At 51.0% G+C, this 23707-nt stretch overlaps 4 protein-coding genes across 4 annotated transcripts; all 4 read right to left on the minus strand.

Annotated features, from left to right (window-relative positions):
* Positions 1-386, minus strand: LOC132229164 (keratin-associated protein 19-3-like). Its single transcript, XM_059685916.1, has one exon. The coding sequence runs from the start codon at positions 384-386 to the stop codon at positions 183-185; it is 204 nt and encodes a 67-aa protein (XP_059541899.1). The 3' UTR covers positions 1-182.
* Positions 387-5823: 5437 nt separating this feature from the next.
* LOC132229161 (keratin-associated protein 19-3-like) lies at positions 5824-6027 on the minus strand. Its single transcript, XM_059685912.1, has one exon. The coding sequence runs from the start codon at positions 6025-6027 to the stop codon at positions 5824-5826; it is 204 nt and encodes a 67-aa protein (XP_059541895.1).
* A 7303-nt stretch (positions 6028-13330) lies between these two features.
* LOC132229162 (keratin-associated protein 19-3-like) lies at positions 13331-13534 on the minus strand. The gene has a single exon (XM_059685913.1). The coding sequence runs from the start codon at positions 13532-13534 to the stop codon at positions 13331-13333; it is 204 nt and encodes a 67-aa protein (XP_059541896.1).
* Positions 13535-20833: 7299 nt separating this feature from the next.
* LOC132229163 (keratin-associated protein 19-3-like) lies at positions 20834-21037 on the minus strand. The gene has a single exon (XM_059685914.1). The coding sequence runs from the start codon at positions 21035-21037 to the stop codon at positions 20834-20836; it is 204 nt and encodes a 67-aa protein (XP_059541897.1).
* Positions 21038-23707: the final 2670 nt, after the last annotated feature.

Consider the following 23707-nt stretch of genomic DNA (forward strand, 5'->3'; position numbering starts at 1 on the left):
CAAACCTAGAGGATCCTGGGCTTAGGAGGGAGATGCAGGCACAGTTGAAAATCTACCCATAATCCTGAGGAGCTAAAGGCTTTTGTGCCAATAACCCAGCATGAGTTCTGCTGTCCGGTTCCTTAGATCAAACGTGGGAGGAAGTCCCTGTAAGTTCAGAGGCTGAGCTGCTGGGCAGGGTTTCAGTAGAAGCCAGAGTATCCGTATCCCCCGCAGCAGGACGGGCGCCAGCAGCCACAGCCATAGCCTCTGTAGCCATAGCCACAGCCCAGGCCCCCAAGGCCGCCCCAGCCCCAGCCGGAGCCATAGCCACAGCCCAGGCCCCCAAGGCCGCCCCAGCCCCAGCCGTAGCCGCGGCCTCCGTAGTAGCTGCCATAGTAGCTCATGGTGTCAGGGGGAGTGTGTTTCTGTTCAAGACGAGGTCCTGAGAGTGAGTGTCGGCGAGTGGGGAGGGAGCTTATATACCTGGGCCAGCAGGTGCTGAGTCACGTGACCATTCCTGGGTTTTATTCCACAGATCATGGCCCTGAGGCAGCTCGTTAATCTGGTTGCTGACGCCAGAGATGCTCATATTTAGTAAAATTTGGAGCCGGCACCGCTGCCTGGTTAGAGCCCCTAGAACCCATGACAGTGTTTGTTTCTAAGCAGAAGCATATCTGTCCCCCACGTCACAGAATAAAAACTCACTAAACACAATTCTCCATCCTAAGCACGTGGTATTCGTCATGTTTGTTGGCGTGTTCTCATTAAATATTGTGTCATCTTAATTTGCATATCATACTTTGTATTTTCCTATCTTACTTTCATCTCAGTTCAAATACAGTGATCCAATGTAAGATCCTTACACCTATGAAATTCCTTATTTATGAAACGTGTTTCTCTCAAGTTGAACACGCACATGAGAAAACCATGTTAATCTTGTGTATCTTCTTGCAAAATACCCTTTTGGCTTCTCCACACAGTGAAATGCATTTCAGAAGCTGAGGACCTGACCACAGAACAATCTCACACGTGAACCCCCAGGCTGAGCACCTGGTCACAAAGTTCTCTGTAAACATCACCCTCTTTTTCACATAGAAATGGATCATCCGAAAACATAGGTGACGGTGTCATCTGCTTTGCAGTTGCTCTTTATTTTCTCTCCCTATTCTTCCTGGTCCCCACACATCCTCTCTCTCTTTCAGCCGCTCTTTAAGTCGTCATTCCCTGCTCAGTCCCACACATGCTCACACCAGCCATGGCTTCCACTCTGATCCAGTTTTCCCATCAGCACTTCATCCCTCCACTCAGGTTTGTAATTTTAGCCCGATTTTTTTTCTTATATGTATTTTTTTTCTTTTTAAAATTTTGTTTTTATTGATTTCAGAGGTAAAGGGGGACAGAGAGAGAGATAGAAACATCTAAAGTGCGAGATAATCATTGATCGGCTGCCTCCTGCACACCCCACACTGGGGATTGAGCCTGCAACTAGGCATGTGCCCTGACCAGGAATCAAACTGAACCATGACCTCTTGCTTCATAGTTTGATGCTCAATACTGGGCACGCAGACCAGGCATAAGTATCATTTTTGGTAATACATTTCCCTCCCATCTGAATGTATTCACTGTTTTTCAAACAAAACATATTTGCTGAGTGACTGAAAGGTAAAATTCTGTCTGCAAAACTGTAGGGAGTACCTAACAGTATACACTCAAGCACACATATTTGACCAAATTATACCAATTTAAACAAAATATGTTCATCTTAGAATATTCTCTGACTATATTGTTGGATTCTAGGACATCATTGTTATTTCATTCCAGTGGTCACCAACTGGTGGTTCACGAACCACTTGTGGTCGGTGAGGTATGAAAGTTTTTCGAACGCTGTTTTAGTCCTTCCGTTTTTTATTTCATCAAAAATATATGCCCCGTGTTGCCCCATTTTTATCAGGAGAAAGTCAGATCTTGCTGAAATTTTGATTTTTAAGGAAGATCTTTGGTTTCAGCTTCAGCTAAATAATAATCTGTTCCCATTATGTCTTGTTGTTTCTTTCCCTGATTGCATTGAAGCTAATTCCTCAGTGTGGTGATGGCGGTGAAGACGGATGCCAGCGAGACACAGTGAGAGCAAAGGAAAGGGAACAGACACATTGAGTTAAAAATTATTTGAGTTGCCCTGGCCGGTTGGGCTCAGTGGATAGAGCATCAACTTGTGGACTGAAGGGTCCCGGGTTTGATTCCGGCCAAAGGCACATGCCCAGGTTGCAGGCTCAATCACCAGAGGGGGGCATGCAGGAGGCTACCAATCAATGAATGATTCTCTCTCATCCTTGATATTTCTTTGTCCCTCCTCCTTGCTCTCTGAAGTTAAAAGCAAAATTGAAAACATAAACCAATTATGAATAAATGGGAGGATTGAATTGGGATATGTCAGTTAAGTACAATCTATAGGTTGATAAATAAATAGATATGTTCGATCTTCATTGCTATTTATTGCTGACTTAAGTCTGAATATTTTATGAATAAAATCAAGAGAATGAAAGATTTAAATCACTGGATTTTCAAAAAAAACAATTTTCATTTCAGTGTAGAATTATTAATCATTATATCTATTTCCTGCCTCTCTGCGTGCTTGTGAGGTGAGTGAATGAAAGGAAAGACTGTTAGCCAAGAAGATGGCTTCTCCCTTGGACAGTGGAGTGGATGTGCCCAGAACCACTTCCTCATAATTGCGTTTCATGAACAAACCAACAACCATACTTTATTTTCAAGTTCAATGCTTTATTGGAAGGTGGACAGACAGTCCAATCAGTTCTGACAGCAAACGCAGAGGATCCTGGGAATATGAGGGAGACGCAGGCACAGTTGAAAATCTACCCATAATCCTGAGGAGCTAAAGGCTTTTGTGCGAATAACCCAGCATGAGGTCTGCTGTCCGGTTCCTTAGGTCAAACGTGGGAGGAAGTCCCTTGTAAGTTCAGAGGCTGAGCTGCTGGGCAGGGTTTCAGTAGAAGCCAGAGTATCCGTATCCCCCGCAGCAGGACGGGCGCCAGCAGCCACAGCCATAGCTTCTGTAGCCATAGCCACAGCCCAGGCCCCCAAGGCCGCCCCAGCCCCAGCCGGAGCCATAGCCACAGCCCAGGCCCCCAAGGCCGCCCCAGCCCCAGCCGGAGCCGCGGCCTCCGTAGTAGCTGCCATAGTAGCTCATGGTGTCCGGGGGCGTGGGTTTCTGTTCAAGACGAGGTCCTGAGAGTGAGTGTCGGCGAGTGGGGAGGGAGCTTATATACCTGGGCCAGCAGGTGCTGAGTCACGTGACCATTCCTGGGTTTCATTCCAAAGGATTCATGGCTCTGAGGCAGCTCGTTAATCTAGTTGCTGACGCCAGAGATGCTCATATTTAGTAAAATTTGGAACCGGCACCGCTGCCTGGTTAGAGCCCCTGGAACCCATGACAGTCTTTGTTTCTAAGGAGAAGCATATCTGTCTTCCACGTCACAGAATAGAAATTCCCTAAATAGGATTTTTCACTGGGAAGCGTATCGCGTCATCACAACCAGTTGGTGTCGTCTCGCTGAGGGTGTGTCATTTCTCATTTGCATGCCGTTCTTTGGATGATTGTGTCTGACTCCATCTGGGGTCACATCCACCAATCAAGTTTCACATTCTTTACTGTGCCCCTTTCTGTGTCGAATTTACTTCTCAAGTAGAAAACACACACACACACACACACACGCACACGCACACGCACACGCACACACACACACACACACGCACACACACACACACGCACGTAAACTCTTTAGTGTGATGTATCCTCTTGTGAAATACCCTTTTGGCTTCTCCACACAGTGAAATGCATTTCAGAAGCTGAGGATCTGCCCACAGAACAAACTCACACGTGTAACCCCAGGCTGAGCACCTGGTCACAAAGTTCTCTGTAAACATCACCCTCTTTTTCATATAGAAGCAGATTATCCAAAAACAGGTGATGGTGTCTTCTGCTTTGCAGTTGCTCTTTATTTTCTCTCCCTATTCTTCCTGGTTCCCACACATCCTCTGTCTCTTCCAGCCGCTCTTTAAGTCATCATTCCCCGCTCAGTCCCACACACGCTCACACCAGCCATGGCTTCCACTCTGATCCAGTTTCCCCACCAATACTTCATCCCTCCACTCAGGTTTGTTCTTTTCGCCTGCGTTTTTCCTTATGTTCTTTTTTATTTATTTGCTTTTATTGATTTCATAGAGGAAGGGAGATTGGGAGAGAGATGGAAACATTTATAATGAGAGAACAATCATTGATGGGCTGCCTCATGCACACCCCACACTGGGGATCGAGCCTGCAAGCAGGCGTGTGCCCTGACCAGGACTCAAACTGAACCATGACCTCCTGGTTCATAGGTCGATGCTCAACCACTGAGGCATGCAGTGTGTAACATTTTTGATAATACATTTCCCTCCCATCTGAATGTATCAATTCCTTTCCAAACAAAACATATTTGCTGAGTGACTGAAAGATTAAATTCTGCCTGAACAGCTGTAGGGAGTATCTAACAGCATAGACTCAAACACATATTTATCCAAATTATACCAAGTTAAACAAAATATCTTCATCATATAATATTCTCTGACTATATATTTGGATTCTAGGAAAACTTTGGTATTTCAGTCCAGTGGTCGCCAACTGGTGGTTCATGGACCACTTTGGTCGGTGAGGTCCGAAAGTTTGGCGACCACGGTTTTAGTCCAACCGTTGTTGTTTTTTAATTTCATGAAAAATATATGCCCCCTGTTGCCCCATTTTTATCAGGAGAAATTCAGATTTTACTGAAATTTAAATTTATAAGAAAGCTTTTTGGTTTCAGGTTCAGCTCAATAATAATTGGTTCACGATTATGTCTTGTTGTTTCTTTCCCTGACTGGACTGAGGATACATCCTCAATGTGGTGATGGTGGTGAAGAAGGATGAAGTGAGATAGCGTGAGAGCAGAGGAAAGGGAACAGACACGTTTAGTTAAAAATGTTTTGAGTTTCCCTTTGCCTGTTTGGCTCAGTGGATAGAAGATCAGTCTTGGACTGAATGGTCCTGAATTTGATTCTGGCCAAGGGCACGTGCCCAGATTGCAGGCTCAATCACCAGAGGGGGGCATGCAGGATGATTCTCTCTCATCCATGATGCTTCTATCTTCCTCTCCCTCCTCCTTGCTCTCTGAAATTAAACAAAAAATTAAAAACATAAAGCAATTTTGAATAAACTGAAAGATTGAATTGGGAAATGTTAGTTAAGTAAAATCCATATGTTGATAAATAAATGCGTAGATATGTTCAATATTCATTGCTATTTGTTATTGACTTAAGTCTGAATGTTTTATGAATTAAATCAAGAGATTTAAATCACTGGATTTTCAAAAACAAATTTTTCATTTCAGTGTAGACTTATTAATCTTTATATCTATTTCCTGCCTCTCTGCATGCTTGGGAGGTGTGTGAAAGGAAAGGAAAGTTGCTAGCCAAGAAGGTCGCTTCTCCCTTGGACAGTGGAGTAGACGTGTCCTGAACCACTTCCTCATAATTGCGTTTCATGAACAAACCAACAACCATACTTTATTTTCAAGGTCAACGCTTTATTGGAAGGTGAACAGACAGTCCAATCAGTCTGACAGCAAACGCAGAGGATCCTGGTCTATGAGGGAGACGCAGGCACAGTTGAAAATCTACCCATAATCCTGGGGAGCTAAAGGCTTTTGTGCCAATAACCCAGCATGAGGTCTGCTGTCCGGTTCCTTAGATCAAACGTGGGAGGAAGTCCCTGTAAGTTCAGAGGCTGAGCTGCTGGGCAGGGTTTCAGTAGAAGCCAGAGTATCCGTATCCCCCGCAGCAGGATGGACGCCAGCAGCCACAGCCATAGCCTCTGGAGCCATAGCCACAGCCCAGGCCCCCAAGGCCGCCCCAGCCCCAGCCAGAGCCATAGCCACAGCCCAGGCCCCCAAGGCCGCCCCAGCCCCAGCCGTAGCCGCGGCCTCCGTAGTAGCTGCCGTAGTAGCTCATGGTGTCAGGGGGAGTGTGTTTCTGTGCAAGACGAGGTCCTGAGAGTGAGTGTCGGCGAGTGGGGAGGGAGCTTATATACCCGAGCCAGCAGGTGCTGAGTCACATGCCACCTGTTTTGTGTCATCCGTGTCACCCCTCGTTGACGCAACGCCAACCTCTGAAGGGGCCACGTGCTCATCAAAGTGTCTCGCCTGCCTTGTTGCCAAGTCAGGGTGTCCCTTACACACCTTGCGTCTCTTTTATGAGAAGAAATTGCTGCATCTTCAAAGCCGGGACATACCAGACCGAGCACAATCCTTCAGGGCGAGCACGTTGCGTAACAGGTCGGATGGCGGTGTGTTCAGAAGTCAGTGTTGCTTCATCGCACGCTCGCCCGGGATTATTATGCTTCGCTGACGATTAGAAGGACTTGGTCCAATCAGGCCTAGAATAACCCTGAGCTTTCCAAGGCATCCCTGCTTCTGGGTGAGGTCGCTGGTCCGAGCTGAGGACACCTCTGAACGCCTGGATCCCGCCCCCGTGCTGTGGGCACCGCATGGACCTTCAGACAGAAGGGTCCAAACGGAGCCGTCCTCCCTGTCGTTCCATGACCTTGGCTCTCAGAAACCATATTCTCTTTTCTGCTCTGCATACCAGTTTGGAAAATAAAAGGCATTTGGATCAGTAACACGGGGAAATATTGTTCATACCCAGGAGGCGAGTCACAGTAGCCAACCATCTGTTCAAAGCCCCCCGTCCCATCCTGACTCTCCGGCATGTCTCCTGCTCCCAGCGCTACCAGGACCACGTTCCCAGCGTCTGCCTGTCGTCCAGACCCCAGTCCCTCCCTCCCCTCGAACCCATACACCTGCCCCCTTATTTAATCTCTTCTCCAGTTCACTCCCACCTGTCACTCAGCTCCTCCCAGTCCCACAGGGTCTGGCACCAGGTTAAACTGTGAAATATAGACCATTTCTCTTGGGCCCCATGCATTCCTGTGCAATCCTTACTTAAATACTCTCATATATGCCTTCCCTTTTACCACAATATTTTTCAGTTTTGTATTCTCTTTACCAGTTGTGTGTTCATTTTTATCCTTTAAAAAAATAGCTAACTAGTCTCTAATAAAACATTAAATATCCATTAAGATCTTTGATAGTGAATTCTATGCCATCTCCAAAGAACCTGGAAAATTTAGTAAGAGGCTGTTAACCCTGAAAATATTTTCAGCATAATAAAAACATGTATGTGTCACCCTAGCCGATTTGGATAGAGCATCGGCCTGCGGACCAAAGGGTCCCGGGTTCGATGCTGCTCAGGGGCACGTACCTCAGTTGCAGGCTCCTCCCCAGCCCAGGCCCTGGTTGGGGCACGTGCAGGAGGCAGCCCATCGATGTCTCTCTCACATCGATGCTTCTCTCTGTTTTGCCTTCTCTCCCACTCTCTCTACAATCAATGGGAAAATATCCTCGGGGGAGGATTAAAGAATAATAATAATAATAATAATAATAATAAATAATGATAAAGTAAACACCAGGTGTGTATAATGTAAAAAGGCAAGGTGGGGAAAAGTACTTTCTGAGACAAAAATCCCTTCGGCTTCCACCAGGCAAACCCCACCCCGGCTGCCCCTCCCCTAGTGAACCCTGAAGACAGTCTCCCGACTTGAACTAGCGGCTCAGCTCCTGTTCACCTGTGATGACCTCGCACACACTGTCCACCTTCTGTTGCGTTTCTAAGAGATGATGGGAGGCGGGTCCCCGGATGGACTTGCTGACTGCCCCCCGGTGACCGCTCGCAGCCCTCGCTCAGTCAGTCACTGGCCAGTGGATGAGGGCACCCCCAGGTCCGACCTGCAGGATGGTCTCGTAGCCATGACGACGGGATGCTCTGAGAGTGTCAAGGCGGAACTCGCTCCAGGAGCCTTACTGCTTTGGGAAAATAGAGCCCATGCCCGTGGCTTCATGTGTTTGTTGTCGTTCAGCGCCTATTGTAAAACGCCTAAGTCTCAAGCGCAAGAGTCCGCAGAGCCCTGGAGCCGCCCCCTCCGATCGCCCACATTTTTCTCCTGACCCCGCCAGCCAGTGTGGCTCCTCGAGGGTCCCTGTTCTGACTCACACGCAGGGATCCTGTGCGCCCAGCACGCTCTCCCCGCTGCACGCCGCGGCCTGGGGAGGCGCCCCCCGCGCCGCACGGAGCACCCATGTCGTTGTTTCCGTCGCCGCGAAGGAGGCTGCTCCACTCAACCTTGATTTGGGGCAGTTTCTCTTCTTTCTTTATTTCTTCTTCCCTTTTTTTCTTTCTGTTTTCTGGCTAACATGTCGGAATAAAGCTGATGTGTACCTATCGATACTGACCTTTCTGTTCACCTGGATATCCGCTCTCGTGGTCGTACATGATTCCTAGGGCGTGAGTGGCAGCTGTAGCCTCTGCAGGTCCCGCCAGGCAGTGTCCAGCCCCCTGCTCACTGCAGCCCCGAGGCTGTGGCGGCTCCCCGAGCTCCCCCACGGCCACGCTCAGGCCCAGTCCCCTTGCGGGCACTCCAGACGTCTATGGGGTTTGGCAGTGGCATTGGGCACCTTTCCCAATGTTTACAGTCCCCTTAGATGTCCTTCCCTTTTTAAATGATATTTATTGATTTCAGAGAGGAAGGGAGAGGGAGAGAGAGAGAGACACCAATGATGAGAGAGAATCATAGACCGGCTGCCTCCTGCATGCCCCGCACTGGGGATGGAGCCCGCAACCTGGGCCTGTGCCCTGACCGGGAATCGAACTGTGACCTCCTGGTTCATAGGTTGACGCTCAGCCTATGATGTTCTCCTTTTTGAAGTGCCTGTTCCGCCCACTGTGCTGTCCGTGCTCACCCGGCTTGTTAATCAGTATTGTTATTGTTGTTGTTGTTGTTGTTGTTGTTGTTGTTGTTGTTGACTGGACGCTCTCTGCGCGTTTGGGTGCTGGTGTTTGGTCAGATTCACACCATGAAAATAGTTGCCCGGGTGCTTGGTTTGGTATTTTTTCGCTTTGAAATGGTGTCCGTCTGTGAATAGAACATTGTCATGTGACATCCGACTTCCATGCCTCCTCCTTCTGTCAATGTTTGTTCCGGTTCAGACATCTTTTCCTACCTCCCCCCTTTGTTATTTACTTGGGATTCTCTCCTTTCTTCAGAACGCGTTGCCTTTGACGGGGCCACGATCTAAAAGCAGGAGAGGTGGCCCTCTGAGAGTTTAGTCTCCTGAGCCCAACTGCAGACGGGCGATGGCAAGTGAGGCCATTTCCTCACCAGGCGGTGCCAGGACGCCCCTCGGTCCCCCACCAGGCAGGCGTCCGAGGCCGGGTGCGGCAGACAGCTCTCTCGGGGGGTGCAGATGTGATGAGCATGTCCCTGCTCCGAAGCGCAGTCCCTTCACCTTCTCATGCTACGGTCACCCCACCTCACAGGAGGCGCGTCAAACATGTACCCAGGTCGTTATCTTGGTTCTTCTTCTTCTGTGGGGCCTTTCCTCAAATTTTGGAGAAATGCTATTAACTATTAAAAAATAGAGGAGTGCTGTTGGGTTCTGTCCAGCTGAGTAGAATCTGGGGTGGGCCCAGTAGGTTAGTGATGATGAGGATGAGTGACGCCCTGAGTAGTCAGTGATGGTGCGGGAGGAAGCTGTGTCTCGCATGCTCGCGGCCGGGAGCCCCTCTGCCCACCCCTGTCACTATCCAGTCTCGGGGGGGGGGCTCTTACCTCTCTGACCAGGTCATCGCAAAGCTAAGCTACTGCGACCACATTGACGCAAGGGCAGGTCTCCCTCGTCTCTGAGCACATGTGTTCTCATGTTTCGTCAACAAGCCCAAGTCTTTACAATCCATCACACCACGTCAGTGACAGGGAATTGGAACATGGTTTACTCGTCTGCTGTTTTCAGATCCAGCAAACTAGGAATTAACAGATTAAGATTCTAAATCAAAACTAACACTGCTCCCTGGCCGGCGGGGCTCAGTGGGTGAGCGTTGACCTATGAACTAGGAGGTCACAGTTCAATTCCCCGTCAGGGCACAGGCCCGGGTTGCAGGCTTGATCCCCAGTGTGGGGGGTGCAGGAGGCAGCTGGTCAATGATTCTCTCTCATCATGGATGTTTCTAGGTCTCTCTCTCCCTTCCACTTTGAAGTCAATTAAAACATATTTGTATATGTGTGTGTGTGTGTGTGTATATATGAACTATGCATATATATGTGTGCATATATATATATATACTATGCTGAGTGAGCGGAAGGGGTGATGGGTGTGGAAAGTGGGCCAGTGGCTGTGACTCTGTGTCCTTATTGCTGTCCGTGCGGGACATACAACCAAGACAGTTTCCTGGGAGGAGCTCCAGAGGGAAACACCGTGAAAGGGACAGTCACGATGTCCCTGAATGAAAAGTAGTGACAGCCACGTGTGCCGTTTCAAATAAGGACAATTCATGGCGCAGGAAACAGAACTCACAGCTGTGAGAGGACAGGGCGGGCACGGGGAGGCCTGCCAGGCCCATGTAGAAGCTGGAGATCCTTAAACCCAAGAGGCTAAGCGCTCGGATCTGGGCTTGCCCGCTGGTCTTGTTCGGTTCACTCTTTGGATGACTCGGTTCCTCGTCACCCAGCCCCAGATGAGGGGCTCCCGGGAGCGCGTTTCAGTAGAAGCCACACCCTGCCCAGCTCTCCTGACAAGATGAGCAGAAACTCTCCCGCAAGCTCCCGCCTCAGCCCCCAGGACCCAATGAAAAGACTTACCTGACTTGCAACAGCAGCCCTACCCATACGTGCAGGACGCGCCAAAGGCATGAGAAAGCACCCGGACACACATGTCAGAGCCAGCCTCGGGGCGAACGAGGACCGGGAGTCAGCAGGCTGAGAACTGGAGATGACGTGGGGACGTATTCTATTTGTTGCTTCTACTCAGTTAATATGTTGACTCACGTTTAAGGTTTCTTAATGGTGAGCTTTTCTTGCACTCCTCAAGTAACGCTCCCTCGGTCATGATGTAAGATCTATATCGGACATGGCCAGATGGAATGTGTTCAGAAGTTCTTAGGAATCTTGCATGTGTATGTTCATGAGACATACTGGCGTGTAAATCTCCCTGCTGATGACATTATATTTTTATTCTGAGATATTGCAAAATAATATAGAAGTGATTCTATTATTCTCTGGAGCAGAATGTGTTTAGAATTCACCAGTGAAATCATCGGGCCTAAAACGGGTATTTTTGGTGAGATTTTTTATCATGGATTTAATTTCTATATGAGATACAAAGCTATTTCAATTTTTTCTTCTCAGGGCAGGTGTCATAAATGGAATATCTCTCTATATAAAAGGCTAATATGCTAAGTGTATGACCATACGACCTATTGCTATGACGCTCACATACCACCAGTGGGCAGACGCTCAATGCAGGAGCTGCCGAGCTGCAGTGACTTGGCAGCAGTGGTTTTCGGGTGACGTACCCCGAAACCAAAGAGAAGGGAGCCTGATTCCTCGTGGGGCCGTGTGATTCCACCGTCAGCCGTGGGTTATGCTGCTGGGGCACTGTCGGCCCCGAATCTGGTTTACTGCACACTTGTGCTTGCGTTCCACTCCCTGTAGGACAGCAACTTTGCAGAGTGCCCCGGGACCCCTCAGGGGATGTCGGAGAGCCAGTTTCAGCCCGATCCCCACAGGGCAGATCGAGAAGCCCCACCTGCCAGAGGAACGCCACTCACTCCACAGACACTGGGAAGGAACCAAGGGAGGTTGGCTCCAGGGCGTATCTGGCACATCTCGTCCAGTCCCGCCACACCAGCCACCTTCTAATTAATTTCCTTTCAATGTGCATGAATCCATGCACCGGGCCACTAGTCATAATATATGTTTGAGGACAGGATACATGGTTTTTGCTTTTATTTTAGATACTAGTAGCTCTGCACATGAATCTGTGCGCCAGTAGCTCACTGCTGCCCTCCTGTATCTCTCCGCCCACTGCCACGCCCTCCTGTAGCTCCCCTCGCCCCCCTCCCCCCCGCCCTCCCCCCCCCCACCGCCTCATAGCTTGCTGCCCTGGCCCCCCCTGTAGCTCTCCGCCACCCGCTTGTAGCTCGCTGCCCCACCCTCCTGCTGATCTGTGATCCGGTCGTTACACGGTTGATCATTATGTAACAACCATTTGCATATTATATCTTTATTATATAGGATTTTTATTTCATGAGATATTTTAAACACACCCAGACAAAGAAAGACTAAATATTACAGTGAACATCGCACACCCATTCCCTAGAATTTACAATTGTTAATATTTTGATATAATTCTTTCATATTTATTTTCTTGAGTGTTCTAAAATAATTTAAAGTTTCTTGTTCTTACTTTGAAATTAACAATATGATTTCCAAGGAATAATACATTCTGAAGATTGATTATCATCACAGAGCCTTTACTCTTCAGACCTAAGATCCCTGTGTCTGGGTGGGAAGAAAGGAGAGATAACAGTGAGAAGTAGGAGGTGGGGAAGGAGGGGGAGGAGGAGAAGTGGGGAGGGGGAGGTAGATGAAGGGGAGAGAGGGGGGAAGAAGGGAAAGGAGAGAAGAAAGTGAGGAGGAGGAGGCTGACAGGCCCATGGAACAGACCGTGTGGGTACATGTCTCAGACATAGAAGAACGCACTGCGGCTGATGATGGGTCCACGCTTCACAGCGAAGACCATGAGGGTAGAGTGACACTCACACCCATTCACTGTGTCAGAGAGTTTATCTTAGACCCAGAGCTGAGAGCCCGGCTGTGCGGGAGGCCATGAGCATCCCTCCCACACGGACATGGGTCCCTGCAGAGCCCCCTCCCATCACCCACTCAGCTCCCCGAGTTCCCTCCACATCACGGTCAGGACCAGGTGCCCACAGAGCAGGCTGGGCGCTGAGGCAGGAGGATGGAGATGGGGGGCGGAGGGGGGCGGTTCTCGATGAGTCGGCCTCACAGGAGACAAAGCCGGGAAACTGGATGGTCCCGACCGCTTCCCCGTGGACAGCGGAGTGGATGTGCCCAGAACCACTTCCTCATAATGCATTTCATGAACAAAACAAAACCATTCTTTGTGTCCAAGTTCAATGCTTTATTGGAAGGTGGACAGACAGTCCAATCAGTTCTGACAGCAAACGTAGAGGATCCTGGTCTATGAGGGAGACGCAGGCACAGTTGAAAATCTACCCATAATCCTGGGGAGGTAAAGGCTTTTGTGCCAATAACCCAGCATGAGGTCTGCTGTCCGGTTCCTTAGATCAAACGTGGGAGGACGTCCCTGTAAGTTCAGAGGCTGAGCTGCTGGGCAGGGTTTCAGTAGAAGCCAGAGTATCCGTATCCCCCGCAGCAGGACGGGCGCCAGCAGCCACAGCCATAGCCTCTGTAGCCATAGCCACAGCCCAGGCCCCCAAGGCCGCCCCAGCCCCAGCCGGAGCCATAGCCACAGCCCAGGCCCCCAAGGCCGCCCCAGCCCCAGCCGTAGCCGCGGCCTCCGTAGTAGCTGCCGTAGTAGCTCATGGTGTCAGGGGGAGTGTGTTTCTGTGCAAGACGAGGTCCTGAGAGTGAGTGTCGGCGAGTGGGGAGGGAGCTTATATACCCGAGCCAGCAGGTGCTGAGTCACATGCCACCTGTTTTGTGTCATCCGTGTCACCCCTCGTTGACGCAACGCCAACCTCTGAAGGGGCCACGTGCTCATCAAAGTGTCTCGCCTGCCTTGTTGCCAAGTCAGGGTGTCCCTTACACACCTTGCGTCTCTTTTATGAGAAGAAATTGCTGCATCTTCAAAGCCGGGACATACCAGACCGAGCACAATCCTTCAGGGCGAGCACGTTGCGTAACAGGTCGGATGGCGGTGTGTTCAGAAGTCAGTGTTGCTTCATCGCACGCTCGCCCGGGATTATTATGCTTCGCTGACGATTAGAAGGACTTGGTCCAATCAGGCCTAGAATAACCCTGAGCTTTCCAAGGCATCCCTGCTTCTGGGTGAGGTCGCTGGTCCGAGCTGAGGACACCTCTGAACGCCTGGATCCCGCCCCCGTGCTGTGGGCACCGCATGGACCTTCAGACAGAAGGGTCCAAACGGAGCCGTCCTCCCTGTCGTTCCATGACCTTGGCTCTCAGAAACCATATTCTCTTTTCTGCTCTGCATACCAGTTTGGAAAATAAAAGGCATTTGGATCAGTAACACGGGGAAATATTGTTCATACCCAGGAGGCGAGTCACAGTAGCCAACCATCTGTTCAAAGCCCCCCGTCCCATCCTGACTCTCCGGCATGTCTCCTGCTCCCAGCGCTACCAGGACCACGTTCCCAGCGTCTGCCTGTCGTCCAGACCCCAGTCCCTCCCTCCCCTCGAACCCATACACCTGCCCCCTTATTTAATCTCTTCTCCAGTTCACTCCCACCTGTCACTCAGCTCCTCCCAGTCCCACAGGGTCTGGCACCAGGTTAAACTGTGAAATATAGACCATTTCTCTTGGGCCCCATGCATTCCTGTGCAATCCTTACTTAAATACTCTCATATATGCCTTCCCTTTTACCACAATATTTTTCAGTTTTGTATTCTCTTTACCAGTTGTGTGTTCATTTTTATCCTTTAAAAAAATAGCTAACTAGTCTCTAATAAAACATTAAATATCCATTAAGATCTTTGATAGTGAATTCTATGCCATCTCCAAAGAACCTGGAAAATTTAGTAAGAGGCTGTTAACCCTGAAAATATTTTCAGCATAATAAAAACATGTATGTGTCACCCTAGCCGATTTGGATAGAGCATCGGCCTGCGGACCAAAGGGTCCCGGGTTCGATGCTGCTCAGGGGCACGTACCTCAGTTGCAGGCTCCTCCCCAGCCCAGGCCCTGGTTGGGGCACGTGCAGGAGGCAGCCCATCGATGTCTCTCTCACATCGATGCTTCTCTCTGTTTTGCCTTCTCTCCCACTCTCTCTACAATCAATGGGAAAATATCCTCGGGGGAGGATTAAAGAATAATAATAATAATAATAATAATAATAAATAATGATAAAGTAAACACCAGGTGTGTATAATGTAAAAAGGCAAGGTGGGGAAAAGTACTTTCTGAGACAAAAATCCCTTCGGCTTCCACCAGGCAAACCCCACCCCGGCTGCCCCTCCCCTAGTGAACCCTGAAGACAGTCTCCCGACTTGAACTAGCGGCTCAGCTCCTGTTCACCTGTGATGACCTCGCACACACTGTCCACCTTCTGTTGCGTTTCTAAGAGATGATGGGAGGCGGGTCCCCGGATGGACTTGCTGACTGCCCCCCGGTGACCGCTCGCAGCCCTCGCTCAGTCAGTCACTGGCCAGTGGATGAGGGCACCCCCAGGTCCGACCTGCAGGATGGTCTCGTAGCCATGACGACGGGATGCTCTGAGAGTGTCAAGGCGGAACTCGCTCCAGGAGCCTTACTGCTTTGGGAAAATAGAGCCCATGCCCGTGGCTTCATGTGTTTGTTGTCGTTCAGCGCCTATTGTAAAACGCCTAAGTCTCAAGCGCAAGAGTCCGCAGAGCCCTGGAGCCGCCCCCTCCGATCGCCCACATTTTTCTCCTGACCCCGCCAGCCAGTGTGGCTCCTCGAGGGTCCCTGTTCTGACTCACACGCAGGGATCCTGTGCGCCCAGCACGCTCTCCCCGCTGCACGCCGCGGCCTGGGGAGGCGCCCCCCGCGCCGCACGGAGCACCCATGTCGTTGTTTCCGTCGCCGCGAAGGAGGCTGCTCCACTCAACCTTGATTTGGGGCAGTTTCTCTTCTTTCTTTATTTCTTCTTCCCTTTTTTTCTTTCTGTTTTCTGGCTAACATGTCGGAATAAAGCTGATGTGTACCTATCGATACTGACCTTTCTGTTCACCTGGATATCCGCTCTCGTGGTCGTACATGATTCCTAGGGCGTGAGTGGCAGCTGTAGCCTCTGCAGGTCCCGCCAGGCAGTGTCCAGCCCCCTGCTCACTGCAGCCCCGAGGCTGTGGCGGCTCCCCGAGCTCCCCCACGGCCACGCTCAGGCCCAGTCCCCTTGCGGGCACTCCAGACGTCTATGGGGTTTGGCAGTGGCATTGGGCACCTTTCCCAATGTTTACAGTCCCCTTAGATGTCCTTCCCTTTTTAAATGATATTTATTGATTTCAGAGAGGAAGGGAGAGGGAGAGAGAGAGAGACACCAATGATGAGAGAGAATCATAGACCGGCTGCCTCCTGCATGCCCCGCACTGGGGATGGAGCCCGCAACCTGGGCCTGTGCCCTGACCGGGAATCGAACTGTGACCTCCTGGTTCATAGGTTGACGCTCAGCCTATGATGTTCTCCTTTTTGAAGTGCCTGTTCCGCCCACTGTGCTGTCCGTGCTCACCCGGCTTGTTAATCAGTATTGTTATTGTTGTTGTTGTTGTTGTTGTTGTTGTTGTTGTTGACTGGACGCTCTCTGCGCGTTTGGGTGCTGGTGTTTGGTCAGATTCACACCATGAAAATAGTTGCCCGGGTGCTTGGTTTGGTATTTTTTCGCTTTGAAATGGTGTCCGTCTGTGAATAGAACATTGTCATGTGACATCCGACTTCCATGCCTCCTCCTTCTGTCAATGTTTGTTCCGGTTCAGACATCTTTTCCTACCTCCCCCCTTTGTTATTTACTTGGGATTCTCTCCTTTCTTCAGAACGCGTTGCCTTTGACGGGGCCACGATCTAAAAGCAGGAGAGGTGGCCCTCTGAGAGTTTAGTCTCCTGAGCCCAACTGCAGACGGGCGATGGCAAGTGAGGCCATTTCCTCACCAGGCGGTGCCAGGACGCCCCTCGGTCCCCCACCAGGCAGGCGTCCGAGGCCGGGTGCGGCAGACAGCTCTCTCGGGGGGTGCAGATGTGATGAGCATGTCCCTGCTCCGAAGCGCAGTCCCTTCACCTTCTCATGCTACGGTCACCCCACCTCACAGGAGGCGCGTCAAACATGTACCCAGGTCGTTATCTTGGTTCTTCTTCTTCTGTGGGGCCTTTCCTCAAATTTTGGAGAAATGCTATTAACTATTAAAAAATAGAGGAGTGCTGTTGGGTTCTGTCCAGCTGAGTAGAATCTGGGGTGGGCCCAGTAGGTTAGTGATGATGAGGATGAGTGACGCCCTGAGTAGTCAGTGATGGTGCGGGAGGAAGCTGTGTCTCGCATGCTCGCGGCCGGGAGCCCCTCTGCCCACCCCTGTCACTATCCAGTCTCGGGGGGGGGGCTCTTACCTCTCTGACCAGGTCATCGCAAAGCTAAGCTACTGCGACCACATTGACGCAAGGGCAGGTCTCCCTCGTCTCTGAGCACATGTGTTCTCATGTTTCGTCAACAAGCCCAAGTCTTTACAATCCATCACACCACGTCAGTGACAGGGAATTGGAACATGGTTTACTCGTCTGCTGTTTTCAGATCCAGCAAACTAGGAATTAACAGATTAAGATTCTAAATCAAAACTAACACTGCTCCCTGGCCGGCGGGGCTCAGTGGGTGAGCGTTGACCTATGAACTAGGAGGTCACAGTTCAATTCCCCGTCAGGGCACAGGCCCGGGTTGCAGGCTTGATCCCCAGTGTGGGGGGTGCAGGAGGCAGCTGGTCAATGATTCTCTCTCATCATGGATGTTTCTAGGTCTCTCTCTCCCTTCCACTTTGAAGTCAATTAAAACATATTTGTATATGTGTGTGTGTGTGTGTGTATATATGAACTATGCATATATATGTGTGCATATATATATATATACTATGCTGAGTGAGCGGAAGGGGTGATGGGTGTGGAAAGTGGGCCAGTGGCTGTGACTCTGTGTCCTTATTGCTGTCCGTGCGGGACATACAACCAAGACAGTTTCCTGGGAGGAGCTCCAGAGGGAAACACCGTGAAAGGGACAGTCACGATGTCCCTGAATGAAAAGTAGTGACAGCCACGTGTGCCGTTTCAAATAAGGACAATTCATGGCGCAGGAAACAGAACTCACAGCTGTGAGAGGACAGGGCGGGCACGGGGAGGCCTGCCAGGCCCATGTAGAAGCTGGAGATCCTTAAACCCAAGAGGCTAAGCGCTCGGATCTGGGCTTGCCCGCTGGTCTTGTTCGGTTCACTCTTTGGATGACTCGGTTCCTCGTCACCCAGCCCCAGATGAGGGGCTCCCGGGAGCGCGTTTCAGTAGAAGCCACACCCTGCCCAGCTCTCCTGACAAGATGAGCAGAAACTCTCCCGCAAGCTCCCGCCTCAGCCCCCAGGACCCAATGAAAAGACTTACCTGACTTGCAACAGCAGCCCTACCCATACGTGCAGGACGCGCCAAAGGCATGAGAAAGCACCCGGACACACATGTCAGAGCCAGCCTCGGGGCGAACGAGGACCGGGAGTCAGCAGGCTGAGAACTGGAGATGACGTGGGGACGTATTCTATTTGTTGCTTCTACTCAGTTAATATGTTGACTCACGTTTAAGGTTTCTTAATGGTGAGCTTTTCTTGCACTCCTCAAGTAACGCTCCCTCGGTCATGATGTAAGATCTATATCGGACATGGCCAGATGGAATGTGTTCAGAAGTTCTTAGGAATCTTGCATGTGTATGTTCATGAGACATACTGGCGTGTAAATCTCCCTGCTGATGACATTATATTTTTATTCTGAGATATTGCAAAATAATATAGAAGTGATTCTATTATTCTCTGGAGCAGAATGTGTTTAGAATTCACCAGTGAAATCATCGGGCCTAAAACGGGTATTTTTGGTGAGATTTTTTATCATGGATTTAATTTCTATATGAGATACAAAGCTATTTCAATTTTTTCTTCTCAGGGCAGGTGTCATAAATGGAATATCTCTCTATATAAAAGGCTAATATGCTAAGTGTATGACCATACGACCTATTGCTATGACGCTCACATACCACCAGTGGGCAGACGCTCAATGCAGGAGCTGCCGAGCTGCAGTGACTTGGCAGCAGTGGTTTTCGGGTGACGTACCCCGAAACCAAAGAGAAGGGAGCCTGATTCCTCGTGGGGCCGTGTGATTCCACCGTCAGCCGTGGGTTATGCTGCTGGGGCACTGTCGGCCCCGAATCTGGTTTACTGCACACTTGTGCTTGCGTTCCACTCCCTGTAGGACAGCAACTTTGCAGAGTGCCCCGGGACCCCTCAGGGGATGTCGGAGAGCCAGTTTCAGCCCGATCCCCACAGGGCAGATCGAGAAGCCCCACCTGCCAGAGGAACGCCACTCACTCCACAGACACTGGGAAGGAACCAAGGGAGGTTGGCTCCAGGGCGTATCTGGCACATCTCGTCCAGTCCCGCCACACCAGCCACCTTCTAATTAATTTCCTTTCAATGTGCATGAATCCATGCACCGGGCCACTAGTCATAATATATGTTTGAGGACAGGATACATGGTTTTTGCTTTTATTTTAGATACTAGTAGCTCTGCACATGAATCTGTGCGCCAGTAGCTCACTGCTGCCCTCCTGTATCTCTCCGCCCACTGCCACGCCCTCCTGTAGCTCCCCTCGCCCCCCTCCCCCCGCCCTCCCCCCCCCCACCGCCTCATAGCTTGCTGCCCTGGCCCCCCCTGTAGCTCTCCGCCACCCGCTTGTAGCTCGCTGCCCCACCCTCCTGCTGATCTGTGATCCGGTCGTTACACGGTTGATCATTATGTAACAACCATTTGCATATTATATCTTTATTATATAGGATTTTTATTTCATGAGATATTTTAAACACACCCAGACAAAGAAAGACTAAATATTACAGTGAACATCGCACACCCATTCCCTAGAATTTACAATTGTTAATATTTTGATATAATTCTTTCATATTTATTTTCTTGAGTGTTCTAAAATAATTTAAAGTTTCTTGTTCTTACTTTGAAATTAACAATATGATTTCCAAGGAATAATACATTCTGAAGATTGATTATCATCACAGAGCCTTTACTCTTCAGACCTAAGATCCCTGTGTCTGGGTGGGAAGAAAGGAGAGATAACAGTGAGAAGTAGGAGGTGGGGAAGGAGGGGGAGGAGGAGAAGTGGGGAGGGGGAGGTAGATGAAGGGGAGAGAGGGGGGAAGAAGGGAAAGGAGAGAAGAAAGTGAGGAGGAGGAGGCTGACAGGCCCATGGAACAGACCGTGTGGGTACATGTCTCAGACATAGAAGAACGCACTGCGGCTGATGATGGGTCCACGCTTCACAGCGAAGACCATGAGGGTAGAGTGACACTCACACCCATTCACTGTGTCAGAGAGTTTATCTTAGACCCAGAGCTGAGAGCCCGGCTGTGCGGGAGGCCATGAGCATCCCTCCCACACGGACATGGGTCCCTGCAGAGCCCCCTCCCATCACCCACTCAGCTCCCCGAGTTCCCTCCACATCACGGTCAGGACCAGGTGCCCACAGAGCAGGCTGGGCGCTGAGGCAGGAGGATGGAGATGGGGGGCGGAGGGGGGCGGTTCTCGATGAGTCGGCCTCACAGGAGACAAAGCCGGGAAACTGGATGGTCCCGACCGCTTCCCCGTGGACAGCGGAGTGGATGTGCCCAGAACCACTTCCTCATAATGCATTTCATGAACAAAACAAAACCATTCTTTGTGTCCAAGTTCAATGCTTTATTGGAAGGTGGACAGACAGTCCAATCAGTTCTGACAGCAAACGTAGAGGATCCTGGTCTATGAGGGAGACGCAGGCACAGTTGAAAATCTACCCATAATCCTGGGGAGGTAAAGGCTTTTGTGCCAATAACCCAGCATGAGGTCTGCTGTCCGGTTCCTTAGATCAAACGTGGGAGGACGTCCCTGTAAGTTCAGAGGCTGAGCTGCTGGGCAGGGTTTCAGTAGAAGCCAGAGTATCCGTATCCCCCGCAGCAGGACGGGCGCCAGCAGCCACAGCCATAGCCTCTGTAGCCATAGCCACAGCCCAGGCCCCCAAGGCCGCCCCAGCCCCAGCCGGAGCCATAGCCACAGCCCAGGCCCCCAAGGCCACCCCAGCCCCAGCCGTAGCCGCGGCCTCCGTAGTAGCTGCCGTAGTAGCTCATGGTGTCAGGGGGAATGTGTTTCTGTTCAAGACGAGGTCCTGAGAGTGAGTGTCGGCGAGTGGGGAGGGAGCTTATATACCTGGGCCAGCAGGTGCTCAATCACGTGACCATTCCTGGGTTTTATTCCAAAGGATTCATGGCTCTGAGGCAGCTCGTTAATCTGGTTGCTGACGCCAGAGATGCTCATATTTAGTAAAATTTGGAGCCGGCACAGCTGCCTGGTTAGAGCCCCTGGGACCCATGACAGTGTTTGTTTCTAAGGAGAAGCATATCTGTCTTCCACGTCACAGAATAAAAATTCCCTAAATAGGATTTTTCATTAGGAAGCATATCACGTCATCACAACCAGGCAGTGTCGTCTCGCTGCGGGTGTTGTCATTGCTCATTTGCATGCCGTTCTTTGGATGATTGTGTCTGACTCCATCTGGGGTCACATCCACCAATCAAGTTTCACATTCTTTACTGTGTCCAGTTCTGTGTCAAATTTACTTCTCAAGTAGAAAACACACACACACACACACACACAAACACGCACGCACACACGCACGTAAACTCTTTAGTGTGATGTATCCTCTTGTGAAATACCCTTTTGGTTTACAACGTGGTAAAAGTTATCTCGGAAGTGGAGGATGTAACCACAAGAACAAGCTGCAGCATGTACGCCAGCGTGAACACACCTTGAAACACGTTTCCTTTGTACTAATCCCATCTCTTCCAGAGTGTAGGAGTCTAATCTGAAAACACAGGTGAGGCAGCCCCTGGCAGGTTGGAGGCGGTCCCTCCGTGTGGGTGTGAGTGGCATCTCCGGTGGCTGGTGACCCTGAGCCTCTTCCATCCGTCCCTCGGGGTCCGCATGTCCTCTCTGGAGCAGCGTCCAGGCAGGTCCCCTGCCCGTCTCCTCAGCTGGGCCGTCTGTGTTCATGGCGTTGAGTGTGTGAGCTCTTTAGAGGTTTTGGGACTCAGACCCTGATCAGCTGCATCATTGGCGAATGTCTGTCCCCTCAGTGGTCCCGTCTCCGTTGGCCGGTGGCTGCCTTTGCCGTGCGGAGCTTTTCAGTGTGTTGTCGTCCCACTTGGTTCTGTTTTTTCCCACGTTTCGCGGCCCCAGGAGGCACATCGGCAAGCGCTGCTGCAAGAGGCGTCGGGGATTTTGCTGCTTTGTCTTCTAGGATTGGTATGGTTTGGCGACTTGAGCCTTTTATCCGTTTTGAGTGTATTGTCGTGTGTGGTCCACCGGGGAAAACAGTATGAAGCTTCCTCAAAAAGTTAGAACTGGAGCTGCCTTCTGACCCAGCAGCCCCACGTCTGAGATGCTCCCTGAGGACCCCGAAGCACTGCTTGGAGAGGCTGTGTGGACCCCACGCCCACTGCAGGCGCCTCACAACAGCTGAGACCTGTGGACGGCCGCGTGCTCATCGGCAGCCGCGTGGGTAGGAAGCTGAGGTGCGTCTACGCCGTGGAATCCTACGTGGCTGTAAAACAGGAAGGAAACCTGACCTTCAGCGCAGCACGCAGGGACCCGGGGAGTGTCCTGCTCACTGGACTGAGCCAGGCAGAGAAAGACAAGTATCACATGATCTCACTCACGTGTGGAATCGATGAACCAAATAAACTGACCAACGGAACAGAAACAGAGGCATGGAAGCCTGGAACAGACTGACGGCTGGGGGGGGGGGGGGCGGGGGTGGATGGCTGAAATGAGGTGAAAGGATGAGGCCCAAAAAAGCCATAAACATAACACACAGACGCGCAGCATTGGCCAGAGGGAAGGGGGGCGGGGGAGGTGGGCAGGGGGGGTGGGGGAGGGGGACGGACAGAGACTTTGCGGGCACAGTGGGCGCAGGATGCCAGGAGCAGATGATGTTTTGCTGAGTTGTGCACTTTAAGCCTCTATGGGTTTTGCAAACCAATGTCACCCCAATAAATTCAACTAAAAGCAAATATAAAAAAGATAGAAACAGATCTCAGCTCCCTGCTTCAGTGGCTCCTCCTCCTCCTTCTCTCGTCCTCTTCATCATCACAGTCATCTGTCTCCCCACCTCCCTGTGCACTCCCACCTCCCTGTGCACCCCCACCTCCCTGTGCACCCCCACCTCCCTGTGCGCCTCCACCTCCCTATGCGCCCCCACCTCCCTGCACGCCCCACCTCCCTGCACGCCCCCACCTCCCTGTGCGCCCCACCTCCCTGCACGCCCCACCTCCCTGTGTGCCCCCACCTCCCTGCGCCTCCCCTCTGCATCATCCCCCCACTCTCCCGCAGCCAGGACTGGCTCTCACCCACCTTCCCGTCGGTATCTCATCCCACTACTCGCGGTTTTTGACACCATCAGGTGGTGAAGTTGTAGCCGGATAGCTTTGTCCTTCTGTTCTTTTCCAATTCTGCGTATTCTACCCCCTATTTCCTCTCAGGCACCCAGCAAACAGTTTTAATAAGCTGTTACTTACTTACCGAGGTTTACGTTTTTAAATATTTCCACACGCCTAAGGCGCTATGTGTGTAACAGTCTCAGGGCATCCTGCTGCCTTAACAGTCTCACAAATAAATGTGCGGGAGACGCAGGCGGGAGCAGGGCAGGAGGCCAGCGCCCAGCCCTGCGAATCGCCTCCACCCGCTCTGCTCTGAGGGGGGAGTAAGGAGACCCCGGAGTGAGCCCGGCTGGAAGGTGCCTG

This window comes from Myotis daubentonii, chromosome 3, assembly GCF_963259705.1.
Source record: "Myotis daubentonii chromosome 3, mMyoDau2.1, whole genome shotgun sequence".
NCBI classification, from domain to species: Eukaryota; Metazoa; Chordata; class Mammalia; order Chiroptera; family Vespertilionidae; genus Myotis; species Myotis daubentonii.